Source organism: Saccopteryx bilineata, chromosome 1, assembly GCF_036850765.1.
Source record: "Saccopteryx bilineata isolate mSacBil1 chromosome 1, mSacBil1_pri_phased_curated, whole genome shotgun sequence".
Classification (NCBI taxonomy): domain Eukaryota; kingdom Metazoa; phylum Chordata; class Mammalia; order Chiroptera; family Emballonuridae; genus Saccopteryx; species Saccopteryx bilineata.
The window spans coordinates 199,138,272-199,160,062 of NC_089490.1; the positions used below are offsets into that span (position 1 = coordinate 199,138,272).

The window sequence follows — 21,791 nt, forward strand, 5'->3', positions numbered from 1 at the left end:
GTACGACTTTGGGCTAGAGTACTCAGTACATCTTCATCTGTCTCTATTTCCGTCCACCTCCTTTATAAAAAAAATTCATGTATCCCCGCAATCCCTCTAGAACGGTGTTTCCCAACGTGGGGCCCACGCCCCACAGGGGGCAATTCGATAGTTAAGGGGGGCAATTTGAAAATGGACTCGACACGACTTTAACTCTTTTGCCCCGGGCCATTTAAATGCAATGCTAGATATCGGTGCCAAATTTAACAAAAAATGCAATTCTTAAATAATTGCGGTAAATAATTATTAAGTATAATTTCGTTTGACGAGACCAAAATATCAACTGGGTGATTGGCGTCGTCAAGCTGGGTTCACCGCGAAGCGTGCCGTCTGCCGCGGGGAACCCCGGACGTTTTAAAAACTCGCAAACAACGCAGTTATTCTCACCTAATTGGCCCGTCGCAAATTCTGTAGTGTTTCACATCATTCAGTTGGTGTTAATTTGAAATAAGTGTCAGTCAAAACTGTTGTAAAAGCTCGTTGATTTAATAAATATACATATATATATTGTATAGATACAATTGGTAAGTATTTGATTTTATTTTTATCAATATTAAACTCTTTATTAAGTATTGGGTTGGGGAATAAGTTCGTAGCGTTTTAACCGAAGACTTTTATTTAAACAAAAAACAATAATTATATCAATAAGTTAATCAATTATATATTCGCCATTGCTGTTTACAACCTCTTCCCACCTCTCAACCAATTTGTTGATGCTGTTCCGCCAAAAATCACCTGGTCTGGTGTCAAAGAAGTTGTTGAGCCAGTTTTTAAGGACCTCTTTGTTATCGAAGGTAACGCCCTTCATATGGTTTGACAGGGAGCGGAAAAGATGGTAATCGGTCGGTGCAAGGTCCGGAGGATATGGCGGATGCTGAAGGACCTCCCATTCGAGCTCTTGGAGTGTGGCTTTGGCAACTTGTGCAACATGCGGCCTGGCATTGTCATGAAGGAGTATGGTTTGACCATGTCGATCAGGTCTTTTCAGTTGAATAGCCTCATTCACGTGGTGTAGCTGGGCAATGTAGAGCTCCTTGTTGACAGTGGCATTCTTTTCGAGCATTTCCCAGTGCACCGTGCCCTCCCAGTCCCACCAAACACATATCATGATCTTCTTTGGATGAAGGTCCTGCTTGACTCTCGGCTTTGGCGTATCTCCTGGAGCCACCCACTCCTTTCTTTGCCTCATATTGATGTATAGGCACCGTTTCTCATCTCCCATGATGATTTGGTACAAAAAGCGCTGTTTATGACCACGTGTTGCTCTATGGCGGGCAAGATGCTGAGAAGCAATTTGAAGGCGACTTTCTTTGTTTTTTTCATTGAGCTCGTGAGGCACCCAGGCTCCCAATTTTTCGGTAAATCCCATTGAATGAAGGTGATTGAGAATTGTTTTATGATCGCAGTTCATTTTTTCCGCCAATTCACGACTGATTTGGCGACTGTTCTCCTTCAAAAGTGATTTGAGACGTTCTTCATCGAATTCAGAAGGCCTTCCACTGCGGGACGTGTCATCGACGTCAAAGTCGCCATTTTTGAACTTTGCAAACCATTTCCGTGCTGTAGACTCACCTATGACACCTTCTCCATACACGTCGCAAATGTCCCGGGCTGCTTCGGCAGCTTTTTGACCTCGATGAAAAGCAAAGAAGAGCAGGTGTCGAAAATTTGATTTTTGCCTCCTGGGTATTCCATTTCTAAGCCTCAAAACTAATAAAAAATTAAATAACTCAAAAATACAATTAACATAGTTTTGTAGAGCAGAAAGAGTTTTATCGAATGAATACCTGCCCTTTGCCAAACAGCAAACAAATCGTTGTAAAATAAAATATAAAAACGCTACGAACTTATTCCCCAACACAATACTTCTTGCATCGGGGCTAGAAAACACTAATATTTTACAAATATTATTGGGGCTATAATAGTGCATGCACGACAATTTTAATTTTAGAAGCATAACTTTCCAGAAAATTTTGTTAAGTGGAAAAAATATAGATACCTTTTGATTTGCGGTGGTAGTGTAGTAAATGTGTTATATACATTTAAATAAATATGCATTTTTAGTATACATTTACTCTATGTCACATTGAATATATTTTAACACATATTTTAATATTATTTTTAATTGATCTTATTTTTATTATAGCCCATAGTAAAATGAGTGGTGCAAGCAAGAAAAAAACTCATCACTATTCGGGGGAATATTTAAAATTTGGGTTCATACCCGCTGTTCACGATGAGCGGATTCCTTTTTGTCTTTTATGCCAGCAATGCTTGACGAACGAATCAATGAAACAAGGTCATCTTGAGGCACATTTGAAGGCAAAACATAGTGCTCATATTAATTCAGATTTGAGTTACTTTAAAACTTTAAAGAAAAAATTTGAAAAAAGAACATTAAAGTCTCTATTTACTGCTCATACTTCAACTAATAATCGTGTTCTGCCTGACCTGTGGTGGCACAGTGGATAAAGCGTCGACCTGGAAATGCTGAGGTCGCCGGTTCGAAACTCTGGGCTTGCCTGGTCAAGGCACATATGGGAGTCGATGCTTCCAGCTCCTCCCCCCTGTCTCTCTCTCTCTCTCTCTCTGACTCCTTCTCTCTCCTCTCTAAAATGAATAAAAAAAAATAATCGTGTTCTTGAGGCTAGTTATCAAATTTCTTTATTCATCGCTAAAACTGGAGAAAATCACACTATAGGAGAAAATTTAATAAAACTGTCAATATCAGCATTTCTTAAAACGGTTCTTGAAAAAGATGACAAAGATGTAAAAGCTATGCCACTCAGTAACAATTCTGTTACCAGAAGAATAGACAAAATGAATGAGGATATTGAAAAACAACTTATTGAAAGCTGAAAACAAGAAAATTCTCCTTGCAAATGGATGAATCAACTTTGAGAGACACTGAGGCAGTATTGATAACTTACATAAGATATATTGATAAAGGACATTTTGCTGAAGAAATGTTGTTCTGTAAAAGATTAGAAAGCACCACTACCTCCAAAGATATATATAATAAGCTAAAAAACTACTTAGATGTCAATGATATACCAATGAAAAATATAACATCTTGTGCTGCAGATGGTGCTCCCAATATGATGGGCAAGAAAAATGGCTGCTTAAAATTGATGAAAGATGTGAATCCAGAAATGATTCTTGTGCATTGTGTTATTCATAGAGAAAACTTGGTAGCTAAAAACATCTCGCCTATTCTGAATGAAGTATTACATACAGTAATAAAGTGTGTTAATGCTATTAAAGCTAGTGCCAAATGTGAGCGTCTTTTCAAGCTATTTTGTGAAGAACAAAATGAAGACCATGTGAGACTTTTACTTCATATTGAAGTAAGATGGCTATCTAAAGGAAACTGTTTGAAAAGATTTATGGAACGGTTTGATACTCTTAGTGATTTTTTAAGTGACAAACCTGAAATGAAGTATCTGTTAACAATAGATGGTAAAGCATTTGTGAGTTATTTAGCCGATATCTTTGAAAAACTAAATATATTAAATAAGCAACTTCAAGGAACAAATAAAACTCTTGTCGATGCAAAAGCAAAGATATTTGGTTTCATTACCAATATTGAGTTATGTCAGAAACATATTAACAACAAAAATTTTAAAGTTTCATTGGCATCAAAAATGTGAAGTAACTGATACCGCTTTACTTGTTATTGTCAATCATTTGAATATTCTATCGGCTGACTTAAAAGAAAGATTTTCTGATTTAAAACAAATTGATTTCCCAACATGGATGATGCAGCCAATGTTAGTGGATTTGTCTGATATATCAAATATGCAGTATCAAGAAGAACTCGCAGAATTGCAAAATGATGAGTCAGTTAAAGCTTTATTTAATATCAAAGGAGCGATGGCATGGCTTTGTGAGGAAACAGAAATCAAATACCCAAATTCAACCAAATGTGCAAGAAAACTATTGCTACCGTTTCCATCTTCATTTTTAGCTGAATGTGGATTTAGTGCTGTAAATGATTTACTGGTAAAAAAAAAAAGAAATTGGCTGGATATAACACAACATGGAGACTTGAGACTAAAGCTAACCAAATTGGAACCTAATATAAAATCTCTGTGCAGCAAGCATCAAGCGCAAGGATCACACTAAATTAAAATAATAAATTAATATAGAAAAATCTGTATTAAAATTATTTGGAATTTAAATTTCTGTTTTTCATTATATGTTTTGAAATTTTACTTACTGTGCTTTGTTAACAATTTCATAGTGATTTCTTCCTAGAACCTATCATTTATGTTTATTAAGTGAATAAATCAAATTTTTAATGTTAAAAATTATGTATGTTACATAGAGGGGGGACATAAAAATTTTAGAAAGGTTAAGGTGGGGCACGGCACAAAAAAGGTTGGGAAACACTGCTCTAGAATAAATTCCTCATTCCTTTTTTTTTTAATGTTCATTTTATTGATTTTAGAAACAGAGGAAGGGAGGGTGGGAGGGAGAGAGTGAAAGAGAGACAAGAGCATCGATCTGTTTCTGTATGTGTCCTGACCAGGGATTGAACCGCTACCTCTGCGCTTCCGGACCGTGCTCTACCCACCGAGTGACCGGCCAGGGCTCCGGATTCCTTTTGATAGCCTGTTGGATGGTTTCGCATAAAAGCAGTCTCCATTTTATCATCTCTTACTCTGTAGGATCTGCGCGGTCTTGAAACAAACCCAGAAAACCTGGGATGGACATTTTTAAACTTAGATTCTAATTTTTTTCTTTCATATCTTAGGTGTGTTATAACACTTTTTATATAACTTGTCACTAGTGAAAAAACAAATATGTAGGCCGAAGGGATTCCAGAGTAGGAATTTTGTTAATATTTTGATGACCTCACATCAAGCAAGTTGGCAAGCCCTGCTGGTGTGTTGTTTTATGCTACTGTACCTTCCTTGCCACAGCAGCTCACTCGACTCTTAACTGGTTTTTCAGCCAGAGTTTCTCTCTGTTTTACATGTCACCACCAGATTAATCTTTCTGAAGCAATTGCGTTAGTCATTATTCCAAGGCTTAAAAAATTTAAAGTCTTCTCATTGCATTGACTTCAGGATCCTTTGTGAAAACCATTGCAAATTCAAGAAATGAATTGTTTTACTTGCAAAAATCTGAAAAATGAAAGGTTTCAATCTCCTTAAAGGGAATTTGAAACATTAACAAGCACACAGGGAGAAATTTAAGCGGTGATTACTTGAATCACAATCCAAGGCGCCAAGAGGAAACATCTCTGGTCAGGGAACATAAGTATCTGAGGACAGAAAGGCAAATGGCCATCAGCTCCTTAGGGACTCTCCCTCCTTCCTTCTTGCCTCCCTTTCCCCTCACTGTTGCATTTGACTGCAGTTGAGAATGTTCATGACATATTTCTGTACGGTATCCTCAAGCTTATTGATGATCTATGTTCTCTGATAGAAGACAGCAAAACTGAAAGTATATACTTAGAAATGTAGCTTTTTTACCTTATTAAGAACTTAAGCCCTGGCTGGTTGGCTCAGTGGTAGAGCGTCGGCCTGGCGTGCAGAAGTCCCGGGTTCAATTCCCGGCCAGGGCACACAGGAGAAGCGCCCATCTGCTTCTCCATCCCTCCCCCTCTCCTTCCTCTCTGTCTCTCTCTTCCCCTCCCGCAGCGAGGCTCCATTGGAGCAAAGATGGCTGGGACGCTGGGGATGGCTCCTTGGCCTCTGCCCCAGGCGCTAGAGTGGCTCTGGTGGCGACAGAGCGACGCCCCAGAGGGGCAGAGCATCGCCCCCTGGTGGGCAGAGCGTCGTCCCCTGGTGGGCGTGCTGGGTGGATCCCGGTAGGGCACATGCGGGAGTCTGCCTGACTGTCTCTCCCTGTTTCCAGCTTCAGAAAAATACAAAAAAAAGAAAGAAAAAAAAGAACTTAAGATCAACCCTTTTTAATAGGCTGAGCTAAAAATGCTCATTTTAACTTGCTGTGTTGCATTTTATATACTAATTTAGGGAACAAAAGCAGTTCTGGTGATTCATTTGTTAATATTAAAAGGACAGAGTTTCAGGGCCTTTGTGTTCCTCACTCCCACGAAGGTGAGGATTTTTAGCTTTTTTTTCATCATTGTATCGCCAGCATCCAGAATAGCTTGGCACAGAGTAGAAATTAAATACACAGTTTTTGGACCAATGCACAAAAAGGCAACACAATCACAAACAAACCTCCAAACCATCTTTATTAAAAACTATCAATACAGTATAAAAATAGCTTCAGTGATACTGAATATAGAAATATAGCTCTACAAAATCAAATTGTTTTCACACAGTTTAGTGTATAAAGTTTTAGTAACATTTAACAATATTTTAAAAATTATCCAAAAGTATATATCCTTGTTCTTGAAAGTGTTTAGTGCTGAATAGGTTTCCTCAGCATCTTCCCAACATTTTGTACAGCAGCACGTAATGATTTAACTGAACCATTGGTTTTCAACCAACGGCTATTTGATAATAGTAGCAGCAGCTAACACTTTTACAGCACATAACATGTGTGAGGCACTATTTAGAGGGAATTCACACACAACAAACAATTATTCACAATATTTTCAAGAATGTTCAAAGCAGACAAACCTAAATTGGTTTCATAGGTTTTCCCATTTGTATTACAAATTTACAAAGGCAGACACTGCAGATTTTCTATTTGCCTGTATGCATCATCGTTAACAGTCCCTTGGCACAAATAAGAAACTCTCCCTTGCTAAATATAGTTCTCTAACCCCACAAAAATATACCAATGAGAGCTAAAGAAAGGGAAGAAGAAGAGGGAGTAGAGTCTAAAATGGAATTTTGGGGGGGGGGCTAAAAATATAAGGTGAGGCAATAGTAGGTTTACAGGAGTGAATATGCAAAAGTTTATTCTTGTATTAATTATTGTATTATTATCCATACAAAAACCTGAAAACCCATGTTTGCCACATTCAGTATATGACAGTGATAAATAAGTACTTGATACTTTTAAAATGGTAGTCACATAATCTTTTGCATAAACAGTCTTTGGTGAAAGGACCATGTGCAGGATGCTAACAAAATCCAACTGAAGAGTATTTCTGTACCTGCTAACGAATACACACCTCTGTGGTGTCTGCACTGTCACTGTGTTCCCTTTGTTTAATAAAGTGGCAGATAGACATTCACTATTCAGTAACAGCCTAAACTAATTTCAGATGTGACTATGAACATATTTGGGAAAATGAGCTGCTGAGTTTACTTGCAATGTTTACTTCAAGGTACATTAGGAGATGAAAGCCAAGATGACGTTTGGTTTCATTTAAAAAAAAATGCAACATCTCCTCAATATGTACATCTATAATATAGCAAATGATTTCCCCTTATTCAGATCCGTAGTATGCAAAAAGAAAATATATATATCAGTAGTTTGCTTAGTCTTTTTATTTCAGTTACTGAGCAGTAGTCAATATGATTCTGACACCAGGAAAGCAGTTCAACAGACAAAAATTTCATTAAATGAAGCAAAAAAAAAAAAAAAAAAAAGGTTTGCTATGATAAAACCCCAAGTTTTCAGTCTGTTTGAAAATCTGAGGTGATAGGTAGCTACATTTATTAATAATTCTCAGTATTAAAAATAGATCATGGTGAGGCTGAACATCGCCCCCTGGTGGGCATGCCGGGTGGATCCTGGTCGGGTGCATGCGGGTATCTGTCTGCCTCCCCTCACTTCTTACTTCGGAAAAAATACCAAAAAAAAAAAAAAAAAAAAAAGATTATGGTGTTTTGGGGGAAAATATCAAGAAATTTAAGACATTTAATAAATATTTTTAAACAAAGTGCCTAATACCCATGACACTTTAATGCCCTGAGCTCAGAGAGGTACAAAGACTTGCTCATGGTCACAGCATTAATGATTCTTTTATCAGACTCAGTATTAGTCTTGAAATAAATACACAATGAATTGAGAATTTTTTCAAAATAAATATTTCCTATATTAATTTTATATAAAACACTTCACATTATTTCAAACTAGTCAATAAATTAATGTATATACCAACATGGAAATAAGTTAACCGTTCCTTCTTCATACTTGGACCAAGTATTTTTTCAAAAGTCTCACAATTCTACATAAGATGTAGGGCATCAAATATACAATGTAACAGTCGTGAATATGCAATCCTGCACAGTGAGCAGGCGCTCACCCCTCTCCTGTGTTGGAGGTCAGCAATCCCAGCGCTGCTCAATGCTCCCTGCAGTCTTGCTGTGCAGCCAGAGCACAGTCACAGGGTCAACCCCAAGAACAACTTAAAAGCCATTTCAATGGCAATTTCTGTGACTGAGTCATGAAAACAAACGTAAAGTTCCTGAACTTTGGGATGAAGAAAGAGTCTCCTGTAGAGGAAAAGAAAACACTTATTTTAGAAATTCAAAAAACAAAAACCAAAGTTCACACTTTCATTTTTTTGTTTTGTTTGTTTCTGAAAGTATCAGTAGCAAATTGAAACACTAGTGTTAAATCTGTAATGGGGGAAGTACAAATAGATTTACTTTTAAATAAATATATATAGTATGCCTTAGGTCAACTTTTTAAATTTTTTTCCCAGGGTGTAAAAAGCCTATTTCACCAATATGTATTAGCATATCCCTCAATTTTTAAACATTAAATTTAGTCATTATTATTACAATAAAGTCAATGATGATACCATCATTTTACGTACAATATTTATTAAACATTGCCACTTACTTTTTAGAAAAGTTAATTATTATTAAAACATTAAATATATGACAGCTCTTCTTTCAAGTAGTATTGAATTGGGATTAATAATGAAATTTGGTTTCTTAAAGAGTTAAAACATATTAAACCACTACTACTGTATATAAATCCGACTATTTAAATCACAGGTAGTCCTGCTTGACACCCTTAATTAAGTCTCTGTTCCACATAGATCTGCATCATCAGAACTCACCCGCTCTTCATACAATACTTTCTAGTCCAGTTGTGAATGCAGCTAAGGCTCCACTGCACACCTGCCAGCATGCCTAATTGTTCCCATCTCTATTCTTTGGCATATCCACACCCTTCCAGTTGCTATCCCAACTTAAGCGTCCAGTGGCACAGCTGTAATTACGCTGCACAGAACTGAACTGAGGCTGGTCTCCAAACCTTAGTGAGGTACACATCAGAATACAAGGGAGCTTACTGGGGTAGCCACAGGCATCTCTGATTTCAACAAGTGACTCAGGTGATTCTAAATGCCATGGACCAGCACATGGGAATTACTGCTTTGGGTGACATTTGTCAAGTGTTTGTCATACAATTTAGAACTATATGGTAGGTGTCCAGTTAGTGTCACCTAACTTCCTGCTCCTTCTTCCCTCAAGTCTTTACAACTCAGTGATAATTTTATAATTATCAATATTTCCCTCAAAATTCAATTCTTTAGTCAGGGATTGAAGGCTCTCTGCTTTCCATTTTGATCCTTTTCACCTTCTCTTTGTATATGTCATTCCTTTATCTTCCTGGCAAAACAGCCTACTCACTGCTAGGCTTTATGACTTCTCTTGTTTAGATCTTTGTTCATCCCATCTTTTTCCTAAAGTGTTCTATCCAGATCAATTCATTTTCTAAACCAGATCCAATGGAATCTGAAGGCCTTTCTTTGTATTTGGTTGCAGCAACTAACTTATTGTCTATCTAACTATATATCTCTCTCTATAGAAATATATCTATATCCATATAATATATATTCCTAAATAGGTATCTAATCATAATTCATATTTCTTCTGCTAGATGTAAGGCCTTTAGAGGCAATGAATGTGACTTCATCTTTCTGTTCACCATATCAGCCTCCCACCACCATAGTCTTCCAAGCACAGCTCCATTTACTAAACTGGTGTATCTTTACCAGTGGTGTGCTAGCTGCCAGTGGTGGCCGAGACAGACAGGATGCCTGACCTCATAGCGCTGAAGTTCTAGTTTGAGGGAGAAAGACCATAAACAAGAAAATAACTAGTAAAGAAAGGGGTTATATATTGTAAGAGAGCATAATAGAGTAGCTCTTTTAATGCAGGAAAGAGATCATGGATCCTCTCTTTGAGGAGATAACTATTAAAACTGGTCTGACTATCAAGGAGCCAGACATGCCAAAGTTAAGAGGCAGAGATCCCACACCCAGGGAATGGCAGGAGAAAGACTCTAGCGGTGTCCATGTGGCTGTGCATGTGGAACGGAGGTGGAGAGGGGAGGGGCAGGAGACTGGAACAGAGTGCTGGGCGGGCCAGGCGGGGCCAGATTGGAGGTGAGAGGTGAGGGGGAGGAGAGAAAAGGGAAGAGAGAAAGAACGGAAGAAAAGGAAAGAGGGAAGGAAGGAAGGACACAAAAAAGTTGTGAAATCATTGTTTTTTAGTATATTGCTAATTGAATTTTATAAGATAGCTGAGTAAGGTTTTTGTTTTTATTTTATTATTTTTATTTTATTTTTTGTATTTTTCTGAAGCTAGAAATGGGGAGAGACAGTCAGACAGACTCCCGCATGTGCCCGACCGGGATCCACCTGGCACGCCCACCAGGGGGCGACGCTCTGCCCACCAGGGGGCGATGCTCTGCCCTCCAGGGCGTCGCTCTGTTGCGACCAGAGCCACTCTAGCGCCTGGGGCAGAGGCCAAGGAGCCATCCCCAGCGCCCGGGCCATCTTTGCTCCAATGGAGCCTCCGCTGCGGGAGGGGAAGAGAGAGACTGAGAGGAAGGAGAGGGGGAGGGGTGGAGAAGCAGATGGGCGCTTTTCCTGTGTGCCCTGGCCGGGAATTGAACTCGGGACTTCTGCACGCCAGGCCGACTCTCTACCACTGAGCCAACCGGCCAGGGCCAGTTTTTTGTTTTTAATAAAGACTTGGGAGGACTTTAAAAAAGACACTTAGCAAATAAAATAAAATTCTCAAAAACATTAAAATATATATTACAGTTAGATTGATAATTGCATGCCTACATCTTAAAACTTGGTCTCCTTTACCACGTTTCTTTCACTTTTCTAACATTTTGCTTCCTGTTCACTTTCCCCACTTACCCGACAACCCAGTAAGCCATAACTGGTGGAGCTTTTCTCTGGTCAGTCCAGCGTTCAGGCGAGCACTCAAACAACACCCCGTGTTCCTTCACAGGGTTAAGAGAAGACACTGAATTTGTAGCTGAATCTGCAACATTTACTGCTTTCTTTTTCTGTAAATGAATAGGTATTATTAGTATTAACTGGCATTAACAGTGTTACTTGAACATGTTTGCACACTCTCCCAGGGAACATTTTGTTCATAGCCCCATATCAGTATTTACATTACATTATACTCTCAGTTTTATAAGTCTGTCTTCCCCAGTGCATGACAAGCTTCTTTTCCAAAGCAGGGACAATATATATACTATTCATCTTTGTATTTTTTTGAAGTGCCTGGTACATAGTAGGTGCTTAATGAATAGCAATGAACAGATAATTTTATAACATACTGAAAACACATTAAACTTAAAGCACTCTTGTCTCTTCCTCTGATGCATACTCTCTAAATTTCCCATGGATTAAATCATTAGCAAAACAATGACTTATGTGGAATGTAAATCCTTTTTGTAAGTCTCAGTCTAGAAGAGTAGCGTGATCCTTGTTTCTTCTTTCTTTCTGAATCCTTATGTAACCCATCAACAGATCTTTTTGCCCCTCCCTCACCTGCAGAATACATCCAGAATCCAGACGCCACTGATTTTTGCTTTGAGAATCTCCATAGCCCCTAACTGGCCCCTGCCTCCAGCCCTGCTACTCTATAGCACCCGTTCTCCCATCGCAGCCCGAGTGATCCCTTTAAAATTAAGGATCACGTCCCTGCTCTGCTCAGAACAGTCCAAGCACCTCCCATCTCTGTCAGAACAAAGTTCAAGTTCTTAAGTCCACCAGACCCTGCTGCCTTTGCCACCGTAGCGCCCGCCACTCTCCTGCCCACGCGGCCACTCCAGTGCTCTCAGCCACTCTGACCTCTGTGGCTTTGCACCTGCTGTTCAGAAACTCTGCCTCCAGATTTGTCACTTGGGTTCTCTCTCACATCATTCAGCTCTTTGTTCAGATTTACTTGATATGACCAGAGGGCTCTTTTTTCCCATTTTTTTAGCGAGAGAGATGGACAGGAAGGGAGAGAGATAGGAAGCAGTAGTTCTTCATTGTGGCACCTTAGTTGTTCATTGATTGCTTTCTCACATGTGCCTTGACCAGGGGCTACAGCAGACCGAGTGACCCATTGCTCAAGCCAGGGACCTTGGGCTCAAGCCAGCGACCATGGGCTTCAAACCAGCAACCGTTGGGCTCAAGATAGTGACCATGGGGTCATGTCTATGATCCCACACTCAAGCCGGCAACCCTGAGCTCAAGTCAGGTGAGCTTGCGCTCAAGCTGGCCACCTTGGGGTTTGAAACCTGGGATCTCAACATCCAGGTTGACACTCTGTCCACTGTGCCACTGCCTGGTCAGGCCCAGAGAGCTCTTTTGAAACAGTAACCTCACCTCTCATACCCTGTTTTATTATTCCTTTTGGAACTTACCGTACTGGGCATGTTCCACGACTTGCTAATGCATTGGTTGCCTCTATTAGAATACAGGCTTCATGAGAAAAGGGGCCCTGCTTTGTTCACTGCTGGATCACCAGCCCCTCAAATAGTGTCTAGCAAATAGTGAGTACTCCAGTGTTTAAATCATATGGGAAAGGCTAATGTGTATTACTAAACATTATTGAATAAGCGAGTGAGCTATTTCCTTATAGAATATCAGCATTGTTAAATAGGAAAGGAGGAGCACAGGAATGTAGATCGCATGGGAGATAAGGTTAAACGTGATGTTTCACTGAAGACCAATTTCTGATAGCTTGAAGAAGTCCTATGAGATACAGAAGTTTCCTGCGGAACGGGTCCTAAGAGATTATATAATCCAGCCCACTTTATAGCTAAGGAAATAGGAAGAGTTTTGGTTCAGGGCAGGAATCCTATTCCTAGCCCAATGTTCTTGCACCTTTAAGCCCAATTTCTTCATAAATTTAGATCCTGAACACACATACTGCTATATACATTATAATCCTCTTCAGAGTTTTGGGGACTCTATAATGAGTGAACAATCACAGTACAGTAAACTTCTGTGTGTTTATCCTTTTCTAGAAATGAATATTTATCTTTTCCTGCTATTAAAACAACCTGATATTTTAATTATATACAACATTGCTACTTATCCAGACGGTACAATAGTAAATGAAATTTCATTCTGGATGAAAAAGCAACCAAACCACCAAATGGCTAAAACATCTGCAACAGTATTGTGTCTGCTGCTGTACCTTATCCCATTCCATTCCAAACACCTTATACTGCTGGCTGAATGCTTAATCTGGTAGATATCACTGTCCAAGGAGTGGGTGAATCATAGATATCAAATATGGGAGGCTAATTTACATTACAAGCTATACATTCTACTTTGCTGTAGAAAACATAGGTCTACCGCCCTGGCCGGTTGGCTCAGTGGTAGAGCGTCAGCCTGGCGTGCAGAAGTCCCGGGTTCAATTCCCGGCCAGGGCACACAGGAGAAGTGCCCATCTGCTTCTCCACCCTTCCCCCTCTCCTTCCTCTCTGTCTCTCTCTTCCCCTCCCGCAGCCAAGGCTCCATTGGAGCAAAGATGGCCCGGGCGCTGGGGATGACTCCTTGGCCTCTGCCCCAGGCGCTAGAGTGGCTCTGGTGGCAACAGAGCGAGGCCCCGGAGGGGCAGAGCATCGCCCCCTGCTGGGCAGAGCGTCGCCCCCTGGTGGGCGTGCCAGGTGGATCCCGGTCGGGCGCATGCGGGAGTCTGTCTGACTGTCTCTCCCCGTTTCCGGCTTCAGAAAAATACAGAAAAAAACCCCCAAAAACATAGGTCTACCGTTTCCTGAAATAGTAAGGTAGGATATCAAATTCAGTATTATAAACAAAGCTTTGAAGTTAAGTACTGTGAATATAATTCTTATGCCACTCTAACACTGTTAGAGTGGGTGACTTAAAAGAAGTAAGTGAAAATGGTCATTGCTGGACATACTGATTAAAGAGCTTTTAGGGAGACTACTTAGAGATCTTGAAATGAAACTGGTAGAAAACTATAGTATTTAGAGCAGTGCCTACCTCTTCCATCAGGGTCTGTTGGAAAACGGCACGAATGGAGAGACAGCACTGATGGAAATTCTTTATTAGCTGAGGGTGGAGAGAGCCGCTTAGCTGGGCCACTTCTTCGTGGGTAGGAGTAATGAATATCCCTTGCACTGTTTCTAAGGCAACATAGTGGAAAAGTGTATTCTCAGGACCAGATGTCAATCTTGACCAAAAAAAAAGAAAAGAAAAAAGATATTTAAGTAAACTTAAAAATATTGCTTCATTTTGAATTGTGTAGACTCCTAATACGTTTTTAATCTACAATATAATATTAGGAGTATAATTAGGAAGGCAGAATTAGGCCAAACATTTAATTCCCTCTTCCTCCTTAACAGAAGTACAGGCTAGGGTTATTATCAATTCCCTTAATGGAGGCAAGTATTACATAGTATGCAAGGATAAATAAACACCAGTTCATTTGCAAGTAACCTAATCACCCCTTTGCTAGACAATCCAAATTGGCTAACCCCCTCTTTTTCCACTGTTAGTAATGAAGAACTCAGCCCATGTCTGGGGCGGACCTCCACAAGCCATGAACATGCTATCAGTCGAGAGCGCATCCCATATAAAAACAACTTTCAACAAACTGAACACATTTAAGTCAGCAGCATTCAAGCCTTTACCATGATAGTTAAATTGATGATCCTGAAGAAAAATAGAATTATTACCTACTGTAGAGCTGGGTTAATATTCTAGAATACCATGGCAATTACTAGTTGTATTGTATTTCTCATTGTTTCAGTCTTACTTTTTGACTGTGTCCTTACTATTTTCATTTCTCCATTCTTCTTCTTCTTCATCCCTCCTTCCCCTATTTAGGTCTCACACAATCCAGCATAACCTCTATATACTGTTCATTTCTACAATTAGTAAGTAGAGCTAAAGAACAACAAAATAATAATAACCATATACTGAATGCCCTCTATGTACCAGGGTAGGTGTTTTAAAATATCTTAGCCTTAATTCTTATAATGACCCTGCAGGGTATTAAATATTACCAGCTTCATTTTAACCATGGGAAATCAATGTTCAGAGGACTTAGATTAACTTACTTGAGGTTACGGAGCTAAGTAGCAGAGCGCAGCTCACTCTAAACTTCATCCACTCTACTCTGCTTTTTTTCTCTCCACTGCTGACTTCTGATTGGCAGTCTTTAAAGATATGGACAGTAATTCCCCATCTGCCTCTCAAACACTTGTGCTGCCTCATTCTAATTCTAATGTATGTAGTAAAAAATCCCTTCAGTTGATTTGTTTTTCCTAGTCAGGAGCCCAGAGGCAAAGAAAGTGCAGGTGGCAGCTTTAGCCCAGCTACTGCCTCAGTGGTCCCGGCCAGGCCCTGGAAACGAGCGCTCTGGGTAGGGAGCTTCCGGGCAGCACAACGCAGCGCCCGCCAGAGTCTAAAAATAGCAAACTCTAATTTAAAAATCAGACCCACAAAAGGAAAGCTACCTGTGGAAGAGAGATAAAGGGAGACTTTCACATTTTGAAATACTACTTTGTATGTTTTTATCTCTTATAATAGGAATATGTTTCCTATATGTGTAAGGAAGAACATTAGGGAAATGGCATAGATATTAACTTTAATATACAAGACACATCATAATTATAGTTGTTGAATATAATCTCTATCTGCTATAAGCTTATCCTTCCTCATTGTTTATTTGTATGAAGATAGAGTTTAAGTGAAAAAGAATATTATAAAGAAGTTTCTTACTTCATTGTGTTATATATTTCCATTTCTTTTTCTGAAAGGTCCCTTTTCAAGTTCCCCAAATGAAATGGATTTGGAAGAGTCGACTTCTTTTTAGTGACCTGAAGAATACATTAAGTAGGTCAGTTTATACCTAAGAATGGAATCAATGAGCAGAAATGATGTAAAAACTAAATATCTGTCTAAGAGATTTACTATTTTGCAGTGTTGCCTTTAAGTATCTTCGGTGCTAACTTGTGCCTCTTGGCTTATCCTTCACTATAAACCCAGTGACCACAGGGCCATGGCATAGGAGGACATGGAAGTTCTCCCTGAAAACCTTCTACCACAGCCACGATGGAGCCTTTACCCAGTTCTGTTATAATTTACATGTATGTGTATATGTCTCCCTCTCTGGACTGCACTCCTCAACAGCAGGGGCTGTATCCTATCATCATTGTATCTCCTTTGTGTAGCCCTAGGGACATAGTAGGTGTTCAAGCAACAGCTGTTGAATGGCTAAATCTTAGACATTAATTCAATTTTTCTTAGGAGTTGTTCATGGCCTCTTAGTTCTTTCCAACTAGTCTTTTTTTATTTTTATTTTTTTATGTGCCTTGACCGCGGGCCTTCAGCAGACCAAGTAACCGCTTGCTCAAGCCAGCGACATTGGGCTCAAGCTGGTGACCTTGGGGTCTCGAACCTGGGTCTTCTGCATCCCAGTCCAACGCTCTATCCACTGCGCCACCGCCTGGTCTTTCCAACTAGTTTTAATGATATTTCCCACCAATTTTACCTACCAGGATAATGAGTAAAATACCAGCGAGCACTTCCTAAGTACATCCCCTTCGGGCCCTAAGAGCGCTCTATTGTTTGGAATTAGGAGATCAAATCTACGTTCTTTATGCCAGGACACTCAGAATCTCATATTCTATTCCTGTCCCTCCGCAGATTTGCCTTCTTTAGGCTTTGTCACCTCCATCCACCCGAATGACAGCTTTCAAAAATGTTTTGAAAAAGCAACATCACTGGAATAAGTAGGAAACGTCCTAGCATGATTATTTTGATAATCATTTGGATATACTATGGTAATTTTCATGGAAAAAATTATAGAAAATGATAAATAAGCAGTCTGAAAAATGAACATTCTCTTTGCTTAATAACCACATTTTCAGTTCTTAAGTATGGAGACCAGAACTTCACAGGTGCAGATAGATAAATAAACAATCTGTAATAGGTAGAACAAGAAACACAGGTATATTTTAAGTTACCGATTCTCTTTTTGTTTCTGCTGAGAATTTTATTGGCTAGTCAGATCAGCCCCCTAACTGTCCCACAATGAGGGTGTCCCTGTTAACACTGTGAACAGAGAAGAAAGAGATGAACAGGGAAAGCAGGATGAAAGAGTTTCTCTGCTTATATATAATAGTGTCAAAGCAGATGTCCTGGATGTTAAGGGGCTACTGTTTCACTACTTGATAATTCTTCCTCTTTTTGGTTCTAAATCATTGGTTTCCCAACAGTGACTAAAACAACCACCAATTCAAGTGAAGAATGGTCTGCCATTAAGAATTCTGTTGCAATTATAAAATAAGGACCGGAAAGACAGCTTAGCTTCCAGAACATGCACACCTGAATGAACACCCACCTTAAGCAAGGCCCCACTCTCTTCTGAGCCGTCCGATTCCCTTTGCTTTCGTACCGCATCTGGAGTAGCGTGGGGGCTCGGGCCAGCTCCGTCTCCCCCTTCACAACCATTGTCAGATCCTCCACTGCTTTGGGAAGGGCTGGGCTTACGGCTCTTTAAGGCATAGTCACCAAAAAGAGTTCTTCTGCAGGTTGGAGAGGTTGCTACTTTGGAAGTACCTTGTAGCCTACTGAGGATAGGTGAGGTTGTCAAACAATCTAGTTTTTCATGGGACCCAGCAAGGAACCAGTCGGCACAAGACAAGTAGGGGCGTGGAGAAGATTCCAGCTGCTCGTTTATGCGGCAGTCCACTCCTTCCAGCTGGTGAAGAGTTGTTCTGACCTGATCCACGTATATACAGTCTGGTCCTGGGTTCCCAATAGCTTTGGATGCACAGCCTCCAGCTTCTAACAGTACACACAACATATAATACCTCTGTAAGAAAAAAAGTTGTTAGTGGGATTTAGCTACATGAAGATACTTATATGCAATATGCATCTATCAGTTTATGAATACTGAAGACAGATGGGCATGTGGCATAACCATGTGATGATTATTACAAACTCCTCCCTCCCCTTTTTCTTAGTTATTCTCAGTGCTTCTTGATCACCCTTGAAAAGAAATACCGTATTGCCTTATCCTGATAAACCATCAGTCACTACTTTGGGCACATGGAATTCCCTAATGTAGCTTTCAAACAGCCTCAATTACTGGAAGTCCTTTCATTTATAATCCCATATTTATTCTGACTCTGTATTCTTTTTATGTCTCCTTGTATTTCCCAAAACAAACTAGAGGATAAAACCACTATAGAAATTGGAACAAAAGACCTTAAGAACCTGCTGAAATCTTATCCTAGGTTTCATTAATATTTCTGCATGAAGATTAAATGGATGCTAAAGAAAAGAAATAAATAAGGGGCTCCTGACCAGGCGGTGGTGCAGTGGATAGAATGTCAGACTGGGATGCTGAGGACCCAGGTTTGAAACCCCGAGGCCACCGGCTTGAGCATGGGCTCACTCAGCTTGAGCGCAGGCTCATTCAGCTTGAGCATGGGGTTGCTAGCTTGATTGTGGGATCACAGATATGACCCCATGGTTGCTGGCTTGGGCCCAAAGGTTGCTGGCTTAAAGCCCAAGGTCATTAGCTTGAGCTCAAGGTTTCTGGCTTAAGCAAGGGGTCAACCGCTCTGTTGGAGGCCCCCCCCCCGCCCCCGCAGTCAAGGTACATACGAGAAAGCAATCAATGAACAACTAAGGTGCCATAACAAAGAATTGATGCTTCTGATCTCTCTCCCTTCCTCTCTCTCTTTTCTGTCTTTCTCTCTCACTTGAAAAATAAATAAATAAATGAATAAATAAATAAATAAATAAATAAGGGACATATAACATTTTCTTGAATACTGGTATTTAAAATGCTCAAAAATTTAAATTATCACATTGTGTATTTATGTAGATGGTAAACTGCTCTGTGTGTGTGTGTGTGTGTGTGTGTGTATGTAAGAAAGAAACCAAGGTAATCTTACCCAGCCAACAATTAGCAAAAAATATCTCCCTTCAGGTTCTGGAAAGGCTTCAGTGTTTGCATCTGTAGGAGGTTGGAGGTGATGTCGAGGAAACACTTCTCTCCATATTACCAACTGACCAACTCTTTGTTTTGCTGCCAAAGGCAGTAGGCCACAGTGACGACAGTATAAAGCTATATCAAGAAGATCATCTTTAGGCAAATGACTGCATATCAAATAACCCTTGAATTTAACCACAAAGAGCAGAAATCAACAAGTGATATCAAGCAATAATCCTATAATATATTTTAAGAGTTTTATAGGTACTTCTTCAGTTGGCTTAAAATATTCTACTTTCAAATGGAATAAGTGAAGACATAGTAAAAATAATTTCTCCCCTGTGGTCAACTAGACACCAAATATTTACGATAACTTAAGTCTACAACAGGTACATGGTGGCACAAAGCAAGATCACCTCCAAGTAATATAAGCCTAAGTGTTGGGCAAAATTAGAACAGAACTGAATCCTATGGATAGAAAGTGGAGAATGAGGAGTTGAAAAATGAACATACTTAGATTCATTTGATGCTTCACTTTCTTTAGATTGAGCCAACTCCTTGGTGTTAAAGGACTCATTCAGAAGGTGCATGGTTATGTGTGGAGATAGGAAAGCAGTGTACTACTGCGAAAGGAAGCCCAGGAGCATTCTCTCACTCTTACACACTTGGTTGTTTGCGTATGACTTCTCCTTTACAGATGTACAAATGCTTTAGAGCACTCTGAAGCCAGAAATAGTCATTGTATTTGTAAATATGTAGGTACAGTTTGGTTTTAAGATCTTAATTTTAGGGTACCTACATTCAGAGGAAAAAAGAGGGATGTATTTTTCATATTTGTAAAAATCAGAAAATTTAGGTCTGTTCATATAGCAGTTCAACATTTGTAAAAGATTCAAGCTTCAACTTACCTTGTAAAATAGAGAAGACCCTAAAATTGTATACAGCCGCCTCATGTCATAGTAGTCTTCAGACTGGGGGAAAAAGACAACCATAGTGGATTTAGATTTCGCAGTTAAGAGAGAACAGTTAAAATGGCAATTACGTTCTTGGTAAACTGAACAACTAAATGGAACAGTGAGTTGATGCTCCCCGCCCCATCTCTCCCTTCCTTTCTCTCTGTCAATGGAAATATTAAAAAAAAAAAAAAAAGATTAAAAAAGCCAATATGGCCCGGGCTCTGGGGATGGCTCCTTGGCCTTTGCCCCAGGCGCTAGAGTGGCTCTGGTCGCGGCAGAGCGAAGCCCCTGAGGGGCAGAGCATCGCCCCTGGAAGGTGTGCCGGGTGGATCCTGGTCGGGCGCATGCGGGAGTCTGTCTGACTGTCTCTCCCCGTTTCCAGCTTCAGAAAAATACAAAAAAAAAAAAAAGCCATACTGTTCCTTTCTATTTAAAGTCAGATCTACAGAGTTTTTATTTAATTTAATGAGCATTACATATATGTCCTATCTCACAAAGCCCAGTTCTTAATGATACAAATGTGAATTAATCATTAGATACACATTATGTAACAAATATTTTTAACTGAGTAGAAAATTTTAAGGCAAGCAAAACAGATTTTGTCCTTGTCAAAATAGGAAACTAATGTATATCAAGATTATTATATGGTACTTGCAAATGACTGATTTACAAAATGAGAAATCAACAATGATCTTTCCTAAAATTCACTGCTTATCTTACCAATTCTGCAAAATCTGCAGCCTCCAAGTCACTCAGTGCATTGTCTAATTCCATCTATGTGGGGAAAAAAGAGTAACATAAACATTTAATTCATAGTTACTTTTCAATATTGGCCATATAAACATGTTTGAGAATTACTTGTTAGGAACTGAGTAAGTATCTTTCTCCCTTGTATTATTTAAGAACAGTCCCAAATAGAACATCTTATTTTTAAATTTTGCAAATGTAAAAAAAAAATTTAACACGTAGGCATTTACAATTAAATAACAATTGCAAAATTGGCTTTACTCTGTATTCAATATAAAACAATTTATGAGATTAAAAACTACTTTTAGTTTTATGTTAGAAAAATTTTTAATGTATTAAAATTCTTAAAGAGGAAATAATAACAGTCATAACGTGGCTACACTATTTTGATTTTTTTTTCTTTTTCCTATGTATTTCTCAAAAGATGGATTCTTGGGAAATACCAACATTCTTCCCAGTGTCTCTCCTGAGTTTTGTATAAAGGACTGTTAATCTTTATTCATGAGTTAAAACATGAAGGCAAGTGTCCCCTGGAATCTGGCACAGTTTAACTACCCTACAGAGTTATTAGGAAAATCTTTTACTTAGGGTTTAGCCTTTGTTTCTATGGAAACTGCCTCAACTCTTTCATGCATTTTTTATCGCCTAAAGCATTTGCAACTTAAAAGACAATAAATTTAATCAGCAGTTTAATCTGTAATGCATATTTAAAAACTATTGGCAATATATGCTATTTGTGAAAAAGAATTCTTTTCTTTTCTTTTTTAAATCCAAGACACTCTCTGCAGGACTGTCTTACAAACTGGTTCTCACTGAGATGACAAAAACTTTGGAAACATTAGTCATGGCTTTTAGTGCTTTCGCATGATATGACTTATTACTCATTTGTGATCTATATTCTGCATCTAGCAAATACTTCATGTTCTCCTTTTTGAAGCCC

The 21,791-nt window shown here is 39.3% G+C and overlaps 1 protein-coding gene across 1 annotated transcript in view; it reads right to left on the reverse strand.

The window, feature by feature from the left end:
* Positions 1-6,297: 6,297 nt before the first annotated feature.
* The window catches only part of INTU (inturned planar cell polarity protein), a 76,171-nt gene continuing 60,677 nt past the window's right edge, over positions 6,298-21,791 (reverse strand). The window contains exons 9-16 of the mRNA XM_066233466.1: positions 20,825-20,878; positions 20,057-20,119; positions 19,111-19,332; positions 17,547-18,020; positions 15,923-16,020; positions 14,180-14,369; positions 11,081-11,232; positions 6,298-8,408 (exon numbers count right to left, since the gene is read on the reverse strand). Of these exons, the coding sequence (XP_066089563.1) occupies positions 8,297-8,408; positions 11,081-11,232; positions 14,180-14,369; positions 15,923-16,020; positions 17,547-18,020; positions 19,111-19,332; positions 20,057-20,119; positions 20,825-20,878 (1,365 nt within the window). The 3' untranslated portion in view covers positions 6,298-8,296. The remainder of the gene's footprint in view (positions 8,409-11,080; positions 11,233-14,179; positions 14,370-15,922; positions 16,021-17,546; positions 18,021-19,110; positions 19,333-20,056; positions 20,120-20,824; positions 20,879-21,791) is intronic.